At 45.8% G+C, this 13326-nt stretch overlaps 2 protein-coding genes across 5 annotated transcripts in view; both read left to right on the top strand.

Annotated features, from left to right (window-relative positions):
• Window positions 1-6645, top strand: part of nxn (nucleoredoxin) — a 50182-nt gene extending 43537 nt beyond the window's left edge. For 2 of the 4 annotated variants that reach the window (XM_018748255.2, XM_018748257.2), the window contains exons 6-8: window positions 151-330; window positions 724-848; window positions 5280-6645. In XM_018748255.2, coding sequence (XP_018603771.2) covers window positions 151-330; window positions 724-848; window positions 5280-5462 — 488 coding nt within the window. In that variant the 3' untranslated portion in view covers window positions 5463-6645. The remainder of the gene's footprint in view (window positions 1-150; window positions 331-723; window positions 849-5279) is intronic. The other 2 variants (XM_018748258.2, XM_018748259.2) reach the window with 1 other exon arrangement.
• A 3242-nt stretch (window positions 6646-9887) lies between these two features.
• glod4 (glyoxalase domain containing 4) lies at window positions 9888-13153 on the top strand. The gene is made up of 9 exons (XM_018748223.2): window positions 9888-10022; window positions 10317-10366; window positions 10580-10700; window positions 10817-10961; window positions 11418-11554; window positions 11640-11726; window positions 12222-12335; window positions 12428-12514; window positions 12710-13153. Exons 1-9 carry the CDS (start codon window positions 9930-9932, stop codon window positions 12773-12775), a joined length of 900 nt encoding a protein of 299 aa, XP_018603739.1. The 5' UTR covers window positions 9888-9929; the 3' UTR covers window positions 12776-13153.
• The last annotated feature ends 173 nt before the right edge of the window (window positions 13154-13326 follow it).

The following is a 13326-nucleotide window of genomic DNA, read 5'->3' as shown; positions in this document are numbered from 1 at the left end:
TAGCATTTTGGTATTTATCATAACAGCTACAATCACCCTCTGTTATACAATAATATCTGGGAATTATAGTTTGTAGGTTTTGTACTTATCTTTTATGATATGGTGAGCGCTGCATGATGTTGACCGGTTGTCATGCGTTGTCCCCCCCAGGTATTCCCACTCTCATCCTGCTGGACACAGAAGGCCGGATGATCACCCGCCAGGGCAGAGTGGAGGTGCTCAATGACCCGGACTGCCGGCTCTTCCCCTGGCACCCACGGCCCGTGCTGGAGCTGACTGAGGCCAATGCTGTGCAGCTCAACGAGGGGCCCTGCCTTGTGCTGTTCGTGGGTGAGGATGGTTTGATGAACTTTGAGAGGAAGTAGTGTGTGGATGGAGCTGGGCTTCATGCTCTTTTAGACTCATCTGGTTTCAGGTAGAGTGAGGGGGAGAGTCTTAGATGAGTGGAGTTGAGAGCTTGTGTATTGAGCTGTGGGCAAATGCCACCGAGGAGGAAAAAGTGGAGAAAGTTGGACAGAGTTAGTTCCCCCCCGAAGACCACCATGTCAGGCCCAGCCTTCTGGGAAATCAGATCTGAGGATTTGTCCCCAGAAGCTTCTGTGTCTCTTTCCATCTTTCTGCCTCTGTGTTCATCTGCTTCCTTGCCACATTTGTGTGCTCATTTATCTTGTCCTTCACCCTTGGCTCTCCCCTTTGTACCCCTCCTCTGCTCCACACTTTTAGATGCAGAGGAGGAGGGTGAACTGGAGCCAGCCCGGGAGCTGATCCAACCCATCGCAGAAAAGATCATGGCCAAGTATAAGGCCAAGGAAGAGGAGACTCCGCTGCTGTTTTTTGTAGCGGGAGAGGTGAGCAGGGGTGGGGAGGTCAGTGCGGTCGGTGCGTTTACGATGCTCCATATGTTTCAGGTGGGCCACTCCACAGTGAAGGCAGTCTCTTCTCCAAAATGCTCCTCTTTGAAGCAATGTCTTTTCTCAAGGGAGCTTGTTCATGTGTTTGCCTCATGTAACGCTCAAGTCTCCCTGCCAATCAAAAAGGAAGAAAAGACAGGAAAAACCCTGTGTGCGGGTGTGTGTATGCATAGATTTGTTGAATCATCTGCTTTGGGAATCATGTATCCTGTCAGAGCATTCAGCAGGGACATGCCTGTATTTATACAGAATGGTTTTAAGGGTGAAGCGGGCGTATCGTTCTGTGAGCGCCTGGACAACCTGCTGGTGACTGGAATGGCCAAGGGACGGGTGATCATCTTCACTTACTCCAGAACGTCTGTGTGCCTTACCTTCCATACTCCCCACATACCTCCTGTGCCAGATCAGTATTTCATCTCCACTGGTGCAGTGTGGACAGGAACAAGGCGCTTTCACCACTCACTGTGTGCCTCATGTGACAGCCTTTCCCTATTGACCGAGCACCCTTAGAATCAGGGGCAGCAGTGTTCCTGATTGCCTGCAGAAGCTCCTCTGCCTGTATCCTCTTTCTGTACCTCAGCTGTCAGTGTCCTTAGAAAGCTTGCCCTGCTGGACAGTAATCACGGCGGCCCCCCATCTCCCAGGTCTGGCTTGGGTTTCCGGACACGGTCTGCACGTCTCCACACAGCATGCCCTGCTGCATGTCATACTGCAGAACCAGGGACAAGCATGTGCATGCAGACATAGGGGCTGTTTGAGACACTTGCAGACATTAGTGTTTGTCTGGTGTCTGATCAGGCCAGTGCAGAGACATGGGTCCCCATCCCCTAGGCATCTCTACTGTTTTAGCTTTGAACACAGCTTGGGTTTCCCTATGGCTAAACTGCTTGGTTTCAGCAGCCGTGACTCATCTAGAACTGGGGGTGGGGGTAGGTGATGAAAATGGACACAGGTGCTGTACTCTAATTTCCCCCATCCTTGTAATAGCCCTACCCCTATCTCGTAGCAGGACTCTACGTGACCATCAGAAGGGAAGCCTAATTGGCTCCAATGTGGCTGTGTGAAGTGCAGCAGAAATGTCGCAGGTTGTGCGGCTCCCAGCGTGCACTGGGGTTAGTGCGGCAAAGGTTTGTCTGCAAGAGAAGCTGATGCACTCCCCCTTCCCAGCTGAGCATGTCACATGATCTCATAACCTCCAGTTTGCAGTGCAAGGTCAGCACTTGGCATGGGGTCCATTTACACAGATCCAGAATGGACCAGCGTAGACCTGACACAATCCATGCATGGTCAGGTTTTTTGTTGGTACATTAAATCTGAGTGAATCTGACCTCTACTTTGTGAGCCTTTACTCTTAAAAACAATTGTGTGGCATTGTACTTCCACTCTCTCCTGGGGGTTGTCCATTTCCCTGCCTGTGACTGCATCCTGGGGCCACAGATTCCCACAGCAGACAGGCCCTCTGTGCATCCCTCCTGGATCCTACTGACCCTGTCAGTTCAAGGTCATACAGATGAATAACTGCTCTCCAGCTGTGGCCCCGGGCTGCTCTTCTCCATATCAAAATGCATTTGGTGCTATTTTGGTCTGGCTGTGGCCCTGTGGCACTTCTTACATTCACATGTATTCATTTAGAAGATCCTTTTCTCCAAAGCGACGTGCATCTCAGAGAGATGCAATTTGTGCATCATCCCATTAGGAGAAAGAGAGACGTAGTTGTAGACGGGTGATTAACTAAACTTAGTTTTTCCCGCTATGTGCACCGATGTTTATCGCACGAATAGGTTCTTCAGTCACATTCATGTAGAAGGCAGAAGGTGCAGAAAGAAACGGTTAAATGATTTTGATTTTCTGTTACAAAACTGCAGCTTGTAATAAAATAATGGATGTGATGTGTAGCTGAACCTCAAAAGGTGTTCGAGTGCGTCGTGGATACTTAAGTCATATTGATTTTTCTTATGTGTGACTTTGGTTTGAGAATGCTGCTGCCCTGCTCCCACGTCCGCTTTCCCACTAACAGACGCGTCATTGTGTTGGAGATGCTGTCTCTGTATCTGCAAGGCAGCACAACAGAGAGAACTTTGTAGCTTTGCTGTATCAGCCAATCAGCAGAGGCCCCTTGGAGTCATGGGCAGCCAATGGGAGGAGGGGTGGGCGGGACTTGCTTTCGCCGGACCTTGTCTGATGGCTGCTGTCGACGGAATGCAGTCGTGGTACAATGGACAGAGTAATCGAGGCGCTGCGTCGCCGGTCAACACTGCTAAGCACGCAGAGCCTTATGTCCATGGGGAAGTTTCCCCACGGGAGAGACCAGCTGCCAGAGGAAACTTGCTGGGGCTGTGCGCCTCACTGCCAGAGTGCCTGCACCTGGGGGAGGGTTTACAGAAGACCGCTAGCGTTACTAAAGTGTGTTGCACGGAAAAAGGGTCGGATTCTGAGATTAGGTCTGGGACTGCCTTGGAGGACAGGAAGGCAGGGCTGTCAGGTGCGTGCCCCTCGTCTCCTTCCAACAGTACTGGTTTGGCTCAGCCGGGTCTTCCTCTTTTCTGGGGGTTTGTTAGTTTATTTTCTTAATTCAGTTCTGTCATCATTTCAGTATAATGTTACCTGGGCCACAGGCCTCATAATGAACATGCACATTACATGCGTACCAGTTTCAAAAAATTAATTATGGGAAATGGAAAGAAGCAGCTTTGAGTGCGTTGCCAGTTTTGAGTCATCCTCTCTGCCCCTGGGAATGCTGGGAGCACAGTGCTGGGTATGGTAAATAGTGGCCGCCATCATTCCATCTCGTTTTCTTGTGCATCCTCCTTTTTAGCACCTTTACTGGGGGGAAAACGGAGCGAGAACCTCACATTCACACCTCTGAAAGGGATCGGAACACCTTTGCTATTTACAATGGCCACTGAATGTTTGCTATGTTACTGTCTGTGCTTAATTGTAACAGTTTATTCTTTTGCAAACTCAAGGCCTGCGATGAACACGGATCTAGAGAGAAATTGAAATCATTGAGGCGCTTGAATAGCACCACCGTCCTTCCCGAGTTGATGATTTTCAGCCCACAGCGTTTCCTATGTACAAACAGTATTTCGGCAAGCTGAGCTCACTCCCTTGTTCTGTCACACTGTCACGTTCCTTTTGGGTGATAAAGGTGGTAGAGGGCATGTGGTTTACCGAGATGCGGTTATGGATTTTTGAATAACTTGGTGTTTCAGTTTTCTAAGAAAGTCAGAATGAAAATACTGAGATTTAGGGCCAATCCTGAGTAACAGTGCCTCCCTATGGTCGATATGGGGATAATATGACTCTGTGGTCTTTCCATAGGAAGTGTCTCACATTTTCCCATAGTTCATTCAGTAGAGCTTAAATGAAGGAAATTAAGATGATCCTGTTGTGTGGAAATGAAAGCTGACATGTCAGAAATGACTTAAGAGAACCCTAAGAGTGTGGAGGTTGTCCAAATCTGAGAATCTCTATTTGTTCACAGGATTGGAATTGCACCTAAATCCACTTTCTCTGAAAAGGCTTCCTTTTGTCATCCTGCAAAATTATAAGCTTTTGTCCCCTAACACTGACAGTCCTCCGGTGATACTTTGAGAATCATTGCTTTGTGTGTAAGTGGGATTCTGGTGTCTGCCTTTTCTCTCTATTCACCCCTTTCTTCCAGAAATTACAGGTTGTAATTCAGAGAAGTTAAGCGGTGAAAGGTGAGTCTGTGACTGCTGCTGGGTAAAATGGCTGGAGGGGGGATTCAGAGAACATAAAGTGTGGGATTAGCACAAGCAATAAAAGAGGTAGAGTGGGGGGGGAGTTGAACAGGAAAGGGTGTTCACATGTCTGCTGTTCCATCCCCTTGCTGAATCCAATCCTCCAGACCAGTAGAAGTGTACCACAGGGCCATTCTCCAGGCCTCTCTGGAAAGTTCTGTCTTCTTTCTGCTGCCTTTCCCTGAAGGGTATGTGGCATCGCTTCAACTCTATCAACAAGAAATGGAGTGTGTGTCCCAGCCCTGTGCTATTTTATGTTGTCATCTTGCCATTTTTGTCTGTTCTGCCAGCTATCAAAGGAAAACTGCTATGGAAAAACAGGAAAGGGGGAAATGGTGTGGAAATGTTTGGGTAAAAATACACTTGTCATTGTTTAGCACCTGTTGTTTGATCTAGGGTGGTGCCGTGTGAACTTCCTTCCATACTTCAGCTTCACTGAACAGTTTGTCTCGATCGGAGCCTTATGTGGTATCAGTTTAGTGAACTGAATGTTTTAATGCCATGAGGAAGAGCATGTTCTGCAAGTGTTGCATTTTTTTATGTGTGTGAGACACTTTGTGACCTGTCCGCAATGACCCTGTGCTTCTGTATGACCTGTACACAGGATGACATGAGTGACTCCCTGCGTGACTACACAAATTTGCCGGAGGCGGCACCGCTGCTCACCATCCTAGACATGTCTGCCCGGGCCAAGTATGTGCGTGATGTGGAAGAGATCACACCTGATGTGGTGGAGCAGTTTGTCAACGACTTCCTGGCAGAGAAGCTCAAACCAGAGCCCATCTAGACAGAATTGGGAGGAACAGACCCCCCCCCCCCCCCCCCCAAACTTCTCCCATCATCTCCAAACACTACTCCCTTGTTCCTCAGCACCCCGTGGGAGGACAGCCTCACTTTTTAAACATTTTATTTCTAAGAGTAAGAAAAGTGTGTCCTCCTACCATGGAGGTCTCCCATCTTCTGCGGTGCCTTGCGTGCAGCCACATCTCCCTGAAGCACAGTCTGCTTGGTGTCCTTCAGCCTTTTTCTAAAAGATGGAATTCTATTCACTTGCCTAGTGGACTTTTTTTTGAGTGTTTTGTTGCTATTTGACATACAAAACTTTAATCAAAACCATGTAAAAGCTGATGTGCTTGTGCTGCAAGTTTCTATGCAGGTTTTTAAACTTGCATTTGGTGTAGCTGTCTCTTCAAAGTCTTATTGAAATGCCCTTCTGTCATGGAATGAGCAGCCGAAATATCGAGGAGAAAATGAGGGCTTTCCATGGAAATAGATGTTCTTTGTGGAACTATGTTATTCCTAGATTAGGTCACTTTTCAGGGGTTGCAGTAGAATATCATAACAAAGGAATTTGTCTCCTTTAAACCCCTTTCTTGTGCTCTTTATATATTTAGGCATGTCCAAGCGGTATCCAAGTCTGCTGCCATGGCAGTTTATAGGATTTTCTGTGAAGGTCCCGACTAGGAAAAATGGCCAGTTATTTTTAAAGGCAAAAATGGCATTTTGGGACAGCCTTACTTTTGTTGGTGTTGGAATTGTCATAGTATCCGTTTCTCCCTGATTGTCTTTCTTAAAACACTAAGCAATTAAAACTCACCGAGAAAGTCACTGTTCTTGACACCAAACCTGGCATTCTGTCTTTTTTGTAAAATGTCATTTCTTTCTAGAGATTTCTGTTCTTTCACGCACCATTCATGACACTTTCTAAGCTATTTGGTAAAGATATACATATGAACTGGTAAAGTAAGACCAGGCTATATGAAAGGAGGCAACAGTGTGGTTAACACAAAAATACAGTTTGCTGGTTTTTACATGTGGGTGCATTCAGCAAATGGTTTCCAGCACAAAATAGGATGTGGTCCTGATATAATAAACCATGCAAGACCAGTTGGTGTTCATATGAGGCACAGTAAATAACATGGGATCTTTAGAAGGAAATCACAAGGTTGTGTTTAAAAGATGTAATGAAGAAAAGTGAAATAAAACAATTCTGCTATAGCCATGTGCTCATTGTGCTCAGTAAAATGTTTTAATTTGGAAAATAGCCCTTTCTGCCCTCTACTGCCTTCATTTTTTTTTTTTTTTTTTTTTTAATGTACTATTTTTCTCACTCTCTCACACATATCTTCACATTATTCTACACTTTTGGGCAAGTGTTCCACATCACACCCATCAGCTGGACTCCACATATTAAAAGTGTGGCACCACTTTGGGAAGATCTTGGGGAAAGCTTAACTTCCTTAAATATGAGTGGTATTGTTTCCATACAAAGTTGCATTTGGATTGTTTTTATTTACAGTATAAAGACAATTGCTTGCTTGGTATAATTCCTCTGAATATTTTTACCTTACTTTCTATCCAATATCACCCCTCCAGTTGCTCACAGATACTTTTATCCTTTTTGAACCTGGTTAGAGATGGTAGGCTATACCTAGGGCCAAAGCTGTTGTAAAGGGGAAGACATGGGGCAGGACACAACATCCAGGAGCTCTGGGCTGACGGATGGACGGACGGCTTTTGAATCACCGCATACAATATGTAGAAAAGTGGGCTGTAAAAACGACATCGGGAAAGGTCAGGCTGGTTCCTTTACCGTGATACGATTCTTTTAATCTTGGAGGTCCTTGTTTTAAGTCTGTCCAGCTGACGGATCTGGTGCTGCGAACACATCTACTGGTGGCGGAGGGGAGAAGGAGGGTGGTATGAGTGACATTTTCCAGGTAATGCCACTGGTCAGCATGGTTTTAGGAAACTGATGCCCAAGAATAATCTCTTCTGGGAGAATAGTGATTTATGAATTCCATAGATGTCATCTATGACAGGAATTGTGAGCATGAAGAAATAGCTTCTGCATGATATGCAGAAAGAAACTTTATGGGCCTACCTAAAAAGGCCATAAATCATAAGCCCTGGAACATTTTCAGACAGTAATTTGGCCTGCAGGAAATTTGGATCCATTAGATGTTTTATAATGGAAAATATTGCCAGTGGAAATGTATATAAAATGTCTACCAGAGTCTTAAGTGATAGGAAGGCTTCCGGGAGAGGGATTCCTGACGTCTCATGACAGTAACTGCCAGTGAGCCCAATGCCCTTTATGAAGCAAAATCAAAGTAACTGAGAAAATTGTGGAGAATTCTTTCTGGGTGTGAGAAATGGCTGCAGTGGTTTGGGCTCAGTTTTCCAGTCTGATGTTTCTGCCTGCGGTTTTTCTCACGCGAGAACCAAGAGGGATGATTGTCTCTTCCTTCAGCTAAATGTAGCACCTCCATGATCAGTCTATGTATCTGTGCACCAGCCAGAGGGTCAGAGAGCCATTAGGCCCAGATCCAGCAGCACAGCTTGGACTGGTCAGGGAGAAAGGTGAGCCCAGCTCTTATCTTCTTAGCCTTGTAACCCGTACTGTTCCCATCTACAGGTGGCTCATCATTCACAGAATACAACCGGAGTGATTAGCAGTTCACTGAAAGGTGTATGTGGCATATGCAGATTCCCCATGGGGGCATTCGTGTGCACCTACAGTTATATGTATTCATTTAGCAAATTCTCTCCTCCAGAGCGATGTACATCCGAGAAAAATTCGCAGAAAAATGCAATATATCAACAGAGGGAGGGATTTGGATGTAGACGTGATTCTAAAGTCCAGTCAATTGGTCACACGCTACCATTTGAACCAGTATTACACTACATGAGTGGTTGCATAAAGGCTTATCCATCATTCAGCAATTTCTTACATAAAAAATGTTGGCTAATCTTGGATGAATAAAATAATGCTACTGTATTAAAAAGCCCAAAAGAGCCGTATGTGGATATGAGCAAAGCTGCTCGTGCAGTCAGTCTGCCTTTGAGTGAACGGTTCAACTCTCGCTGACACTTCCTAACCGGGACACACAGAGCAAGACATGTGACTGCATAGCCTATAAATGAAGGGAATCGTGCGTTAAGTGGAAATGTCAAGTAATTTTGTCTGTGGAACACTTTCCAAATGCCACTAAGAAGAATGTGTTACAGCAAGAAATATGAATTCCGGGGAGGAAGAATATTACACAACAAGCTTAGAATAAGTGCACTGCTTAATGATTTTAGGGCTTCGCGGTTTTTGGCCGTTGCGATGGTACTGGTGTACCGCTTGGCATCATTTTGAAGCACAGTAAAGAGGTTTTGTGTGAATATGTGTGTGTGTGTGTGTGTGTGTGTGTGTGTGTGTGTGTGTGTGTGTGTGTGTGTGTGGCTACTCTGCATTGGACTGGCGATACATCCAGGGTTCAGCCCCAGCCCTTGCGCCCAGTTTCTCCAGGATGGGCTCTGGACCGCCGCTACCCCAACCAGGATGAGTCACCCAGTGAATGAAGAGGTTTTTTAATCACTGAATTTATTAATTTTTGCCAGTGAAAGAAGAAGAGTGATCTAACTAAATTAAACTTCTTTCCCTTATCCACATTGTAGAAACATCTTTAAACAATAAATTACCCATTGACTGAGAGTATTCATATGTAAAATATATATGTAATTTATATATAATGTACAAAATTATATATAATAAAACAAATAATTTTATACATATAATAAAATATATTATATGTATAGTCTAACGGGCCGCGTTACCAAGAGTTTGGGCGGGAAACGGAGCTATTGCAAGTAGTTGTATTGTGGGAAAATTGGGATGAAGCGTTTAACCGTTGGGGGGATTTACAGGGAATAAGGGGGTGACAGTGCGTGACAAGGCGAAGGGAGAAAACAGGGGGAAATTAGTAACCCGAGAAAATTAGCTTGAAATAAAAGTCCTTTAAGGCACAGGTGTCCTCGGATCGAGGGCGTTGTTTCCTTTGTGTGTTGGTGTCCCAATAAACGTTCGCAATGAGCGCTGCGTGCGCGTCCTCCTTCTCCCCATCCAAACCCAGAGCGCCGCGCGCCACAATACTGCGTATGTGCAAAGCACCGTAACTTGTAGCGGAAACGCTGAACGATGTCATGAACGTCACCAGGCTGCTGCAATACACCTTGAATAATCGAACTTTCGTTCTTTGCGTTATTCGTCCGACCGGCGCACTGTGACTGTCGTTTTGAATGAATCTACCTCAATATAAGCCCAAAACAACTGTCACGAAAAAAGCAAACGGGGTAAAAATCGTGGAAGCGGCGCGCAAGCAGAGGACTTCGCGTTGAAAAGAACGGTAGGTGAAAACTAGTTGAACACAGAGCAATCGATCGGCGGAGGAGGATCGTTTTCTTACAGCGAAACGGGGGCGCGGGGATGGCGGCGCTCAGGAGGGCTTTACACTTCGTCTTTAAAGTGGGGGACAGAGGCAAGACAGCCACTTTCTATCGGGATGTCCTCGGCATGAGTGTAAGACGCTTCGCTGATCCCAGAAGTGCACCACACCTGTGACCTGACATGTTGCCATGATGATGATAATAATTTCACAAATAACGCGGAACGAATCGTCCTGATCGTATGTTGACTGACTGTGTGAACTCGTCTCGGCGTTTAGTCGCTGTCCCACACATCAAGTCAAATGCAAACGCCTTTTTGGGGCTCTCTGCGGCTACCCATGATGAGTGCAAGCAGCAGATCATTCATGTAGAATGGAAAAGCTGATCTCGCGCCTGGCCTGATCCAATCCATCTTTTCTTCTTCCAGGTTCTGCGTCACGAGGAGTTCGAGGAGGGCTGCAAAGCCACGTGCAACGGGTCGGTCAGTCAGTGTGGCCCTGAGCGTTTAACGTTGGTTTGTGCATGTAGTTGCCTGGTGGATTGACTGTAGCATGTTACTTTATGTGGAACACCTTCATAAGGGCTTGTGGCTCGGGCAAAGTCCATGATGATGTGCACAGATTGAGCGTGGTGGTGGGAAGGGTGTGCATGGTGCTCCTTTGCTCATTTTGCACCGCTTCCTTTCGTCAGCCCATACGATGGGAAATGGAGTAAGACCATGGTGGGCTTCGGCCCGGAAGATGATCATTTTGTGGCCGAGCTGACGTACAACTACGGCGTTGGGGAGTACCGTCTGGGAAACGACTTCCTAGTGAGTCCCTCAGGAGCCCGCAGCTCAACGCGGCTGTTGAGCAAGGAGCTGTTGGTCAAGTTTGTTGGCTGGTAGAGAGATGAACGCTTCCCACGTGACGGATGTGTTTCGTTCAGGGCCTCACGCTGCAGTCCAGCCGGGCCATCAGCAACGCCCGGCGCCTTGGCTGGCCCCTCTCGGAGGTAGGAGAGGGCGTCTACTTGGCCGAGGCCCCAGGAGGGTATCGCTTCTACTTGCTGGACGAGGAACAGCCCCAGAAAGGTGGGCACCGAGGGGCTACAGTGAGAGCGATCGCAGCACATCTGAATTTTGGCCAGCAGTTTGGTGTCTGTGCTTAGCACCTCTGTGCCTCACTGAGTACCAGGTAGCCTGAAGGCCAGGGCTGCTGTGGGGTTTTACCCAGTTCCATATCCCACTTCCTGCTGTAGTAGCCTTGAGCAATGTACTTGTCCTGAATAAATGGCTAAATTGTTATGTTCATCAAGTTAATAATCAAACTTAAACACAGACTTGACTAACGCATGATGTCGTCTTCCTGTCAATAAGTCACTATTTTACTAATCAGCTGCTCACAGGTAAGGTGATGAACAGACATTTTAGACTTGTACAAGTCTGAATGTGAATAAGTGATTTGGATATGTCTTACCTCCAAGTGTTTAACCACATGCTGACCATTGTCACAGCAAGAGCTGTCTTCTTAAATGAGTATTCTTTCAGATCCAGTGCAGAAGGTGTCCCTGGCAGTCTCAGACCTCCAGTGCTCCACCCACTACTGGTCTACGCTCCTAGGAATGCAAGTTCTAGAGCGCAGCTCTGAGAAGAAGTCGGTCCTGCTGGCGTTTACAGACAGCCAGGTGTGCAAGATGGGATTAGTAGGACCTCAAAGGTTGTGATGCCATCAGCTTTTTGTATGTTCACCTAATGCAGTTGTGTTTGCAGTGTAAGCTGGAGCTGTGTGACGTCGGTGGCCCTGTTGACCACGGTACAGCTTTTGGACGGATCGCATTTTCCTGCCCTCGGGAGCAGGTGAGAATGAGAGAAGGGTATTGGCAACCACTGTGTTGTAATGAGAATGTTTTGTGATCCTAGCAAACTAAACTGAGGTACGTAAAACGGTTTAAAAGTTGCACTATATTATTTTTAGTGGTAGAGGCTATTGCCAAGAACAATTTCCTTATCATGTCTGTATACACTTTGACCATTTGTACAGCCAGATATTTCTTGCAACAATTCTGGATAACTATTAGTTCCAGGGCAGAAATGCAGTTCCCATGTTTGAGTTGGTCCCACTAAACAATACACTGCTTGTGTACCCTTGTACCCTGGTATTGTGTTGAAAGGATGGGGTGAAGGGAGAGTCTTGTTCCCTTTGTTCCTAACATTCAAGGAAGTATTTATTGCAGTTCAAACATATTTAATAGTAACAGAGTTATTGCCAATGTAAAGATACTGTATGCCACCTGCTTTTTTTAAATGAGAGTATTTTTTTTTAAAAAAGAAGCATTATATTGTTTTTTGCAGTTGCCTGAAATTGAGGCCCTAATGAAGAAGGAGAACCAGAAAATCCTCACTCCCCTAGTCAGTTTGGACACCCCAGGGAAGGCCACTGTGGAAGTGGTCATACTGGCTGATCCCGTGGGTTTGATGTTAGAAGTTCTTTTCAAAGGACCTTCTGTTTTGTGTGTATGTGCAGGGTTCTAGACCAAGCTTTTGTTTTATGGTTCCAGGATGGCCATGAAATCTGCTTTGTTGGGGATGAAGCATTCAGGCAACTTTCTGCTATGGATCCCAATGGAAATGCTCTGCTGGACAAAGTGAGCCTCTCACACTAAAATAGGATTTTCATGGATGGCATTTTCCTTGAAAGCATTAGGTTTAATAATTAATGCATGTGATGAGTTTGGAGTTTAAAATGTTTATACTACTTTCATAATTTTTTCTGCTAAAAATAACAAATCACATGTTGATGAAAAATGCATTGTCGTTCTGTTGCCGTTCTGCCTTCGCAGGCTATGGAAGCGGACAAAAGCAACGAATGGTTTGCCAAGCATAATAAACAGAAGGCCTCCGCTTGAGAGTCCAGAACACTGCTGAATGTGAACACGATTTCCAGAATGTGCCCGGTTTGGCTCTCCACTGCGGCTGCATTCTGAATCCTTCTGTGCTCTAGACAAGCTTGCACAAGACTGCAGGTTGATGAGTGGCATATCCGTGCTTGATGTTCAGAAGTACTCACTGCTTTATGTACACGGAACGGGTTATGGTTAAACAATACAAAAGACTAACCTATAGTGTTCATATGCATTTGCAGTGATCCGTATTTCCAAAATTTTATCTGGTATTGTAACTGAATTGGCAATGACTGCTGCTGCAACTGTAACATAGACCAACATTACAGCCTTTTCATTTGAGGCATTTTATGTGAAAAGGTATTCATAAAAAAAAATCTTTCTCCCAAGGTTAATAAAATGTCTAATGGGATTCACAGTGAACAGTTGTGAACTTTTGTGGGGTTAGGGTTATAGCTGAACTAGTGGGTCAGAGTCTGTAAAATGCTGATGTGTGTGTGTGTGTGTGTGTGTGTGTGTGTGTGTGTGTGTGTGTGTGTGTGGAAACCAAAACTCCA

This window comes from Scleropages formosus, chromosome 10, assembly GCF_900964775.1.
Source record: "Scleropages formosus chromosome 10, fSclFor1.1, whole genome shotgun sequence".
In the NCBI taxonomy this organism is placed as follows: domain Eukaryota; kingdom Metazoa; phylum Chordata; class Actinopteri; order Osteoglossiformes; family Osteoglossidae; genus Scleropages; species Scleropages formosus.
Note: the sequence above shows the minus strand (reverse complement) of the source record. Positions and strands in the feature narration are given on the sequence as shown.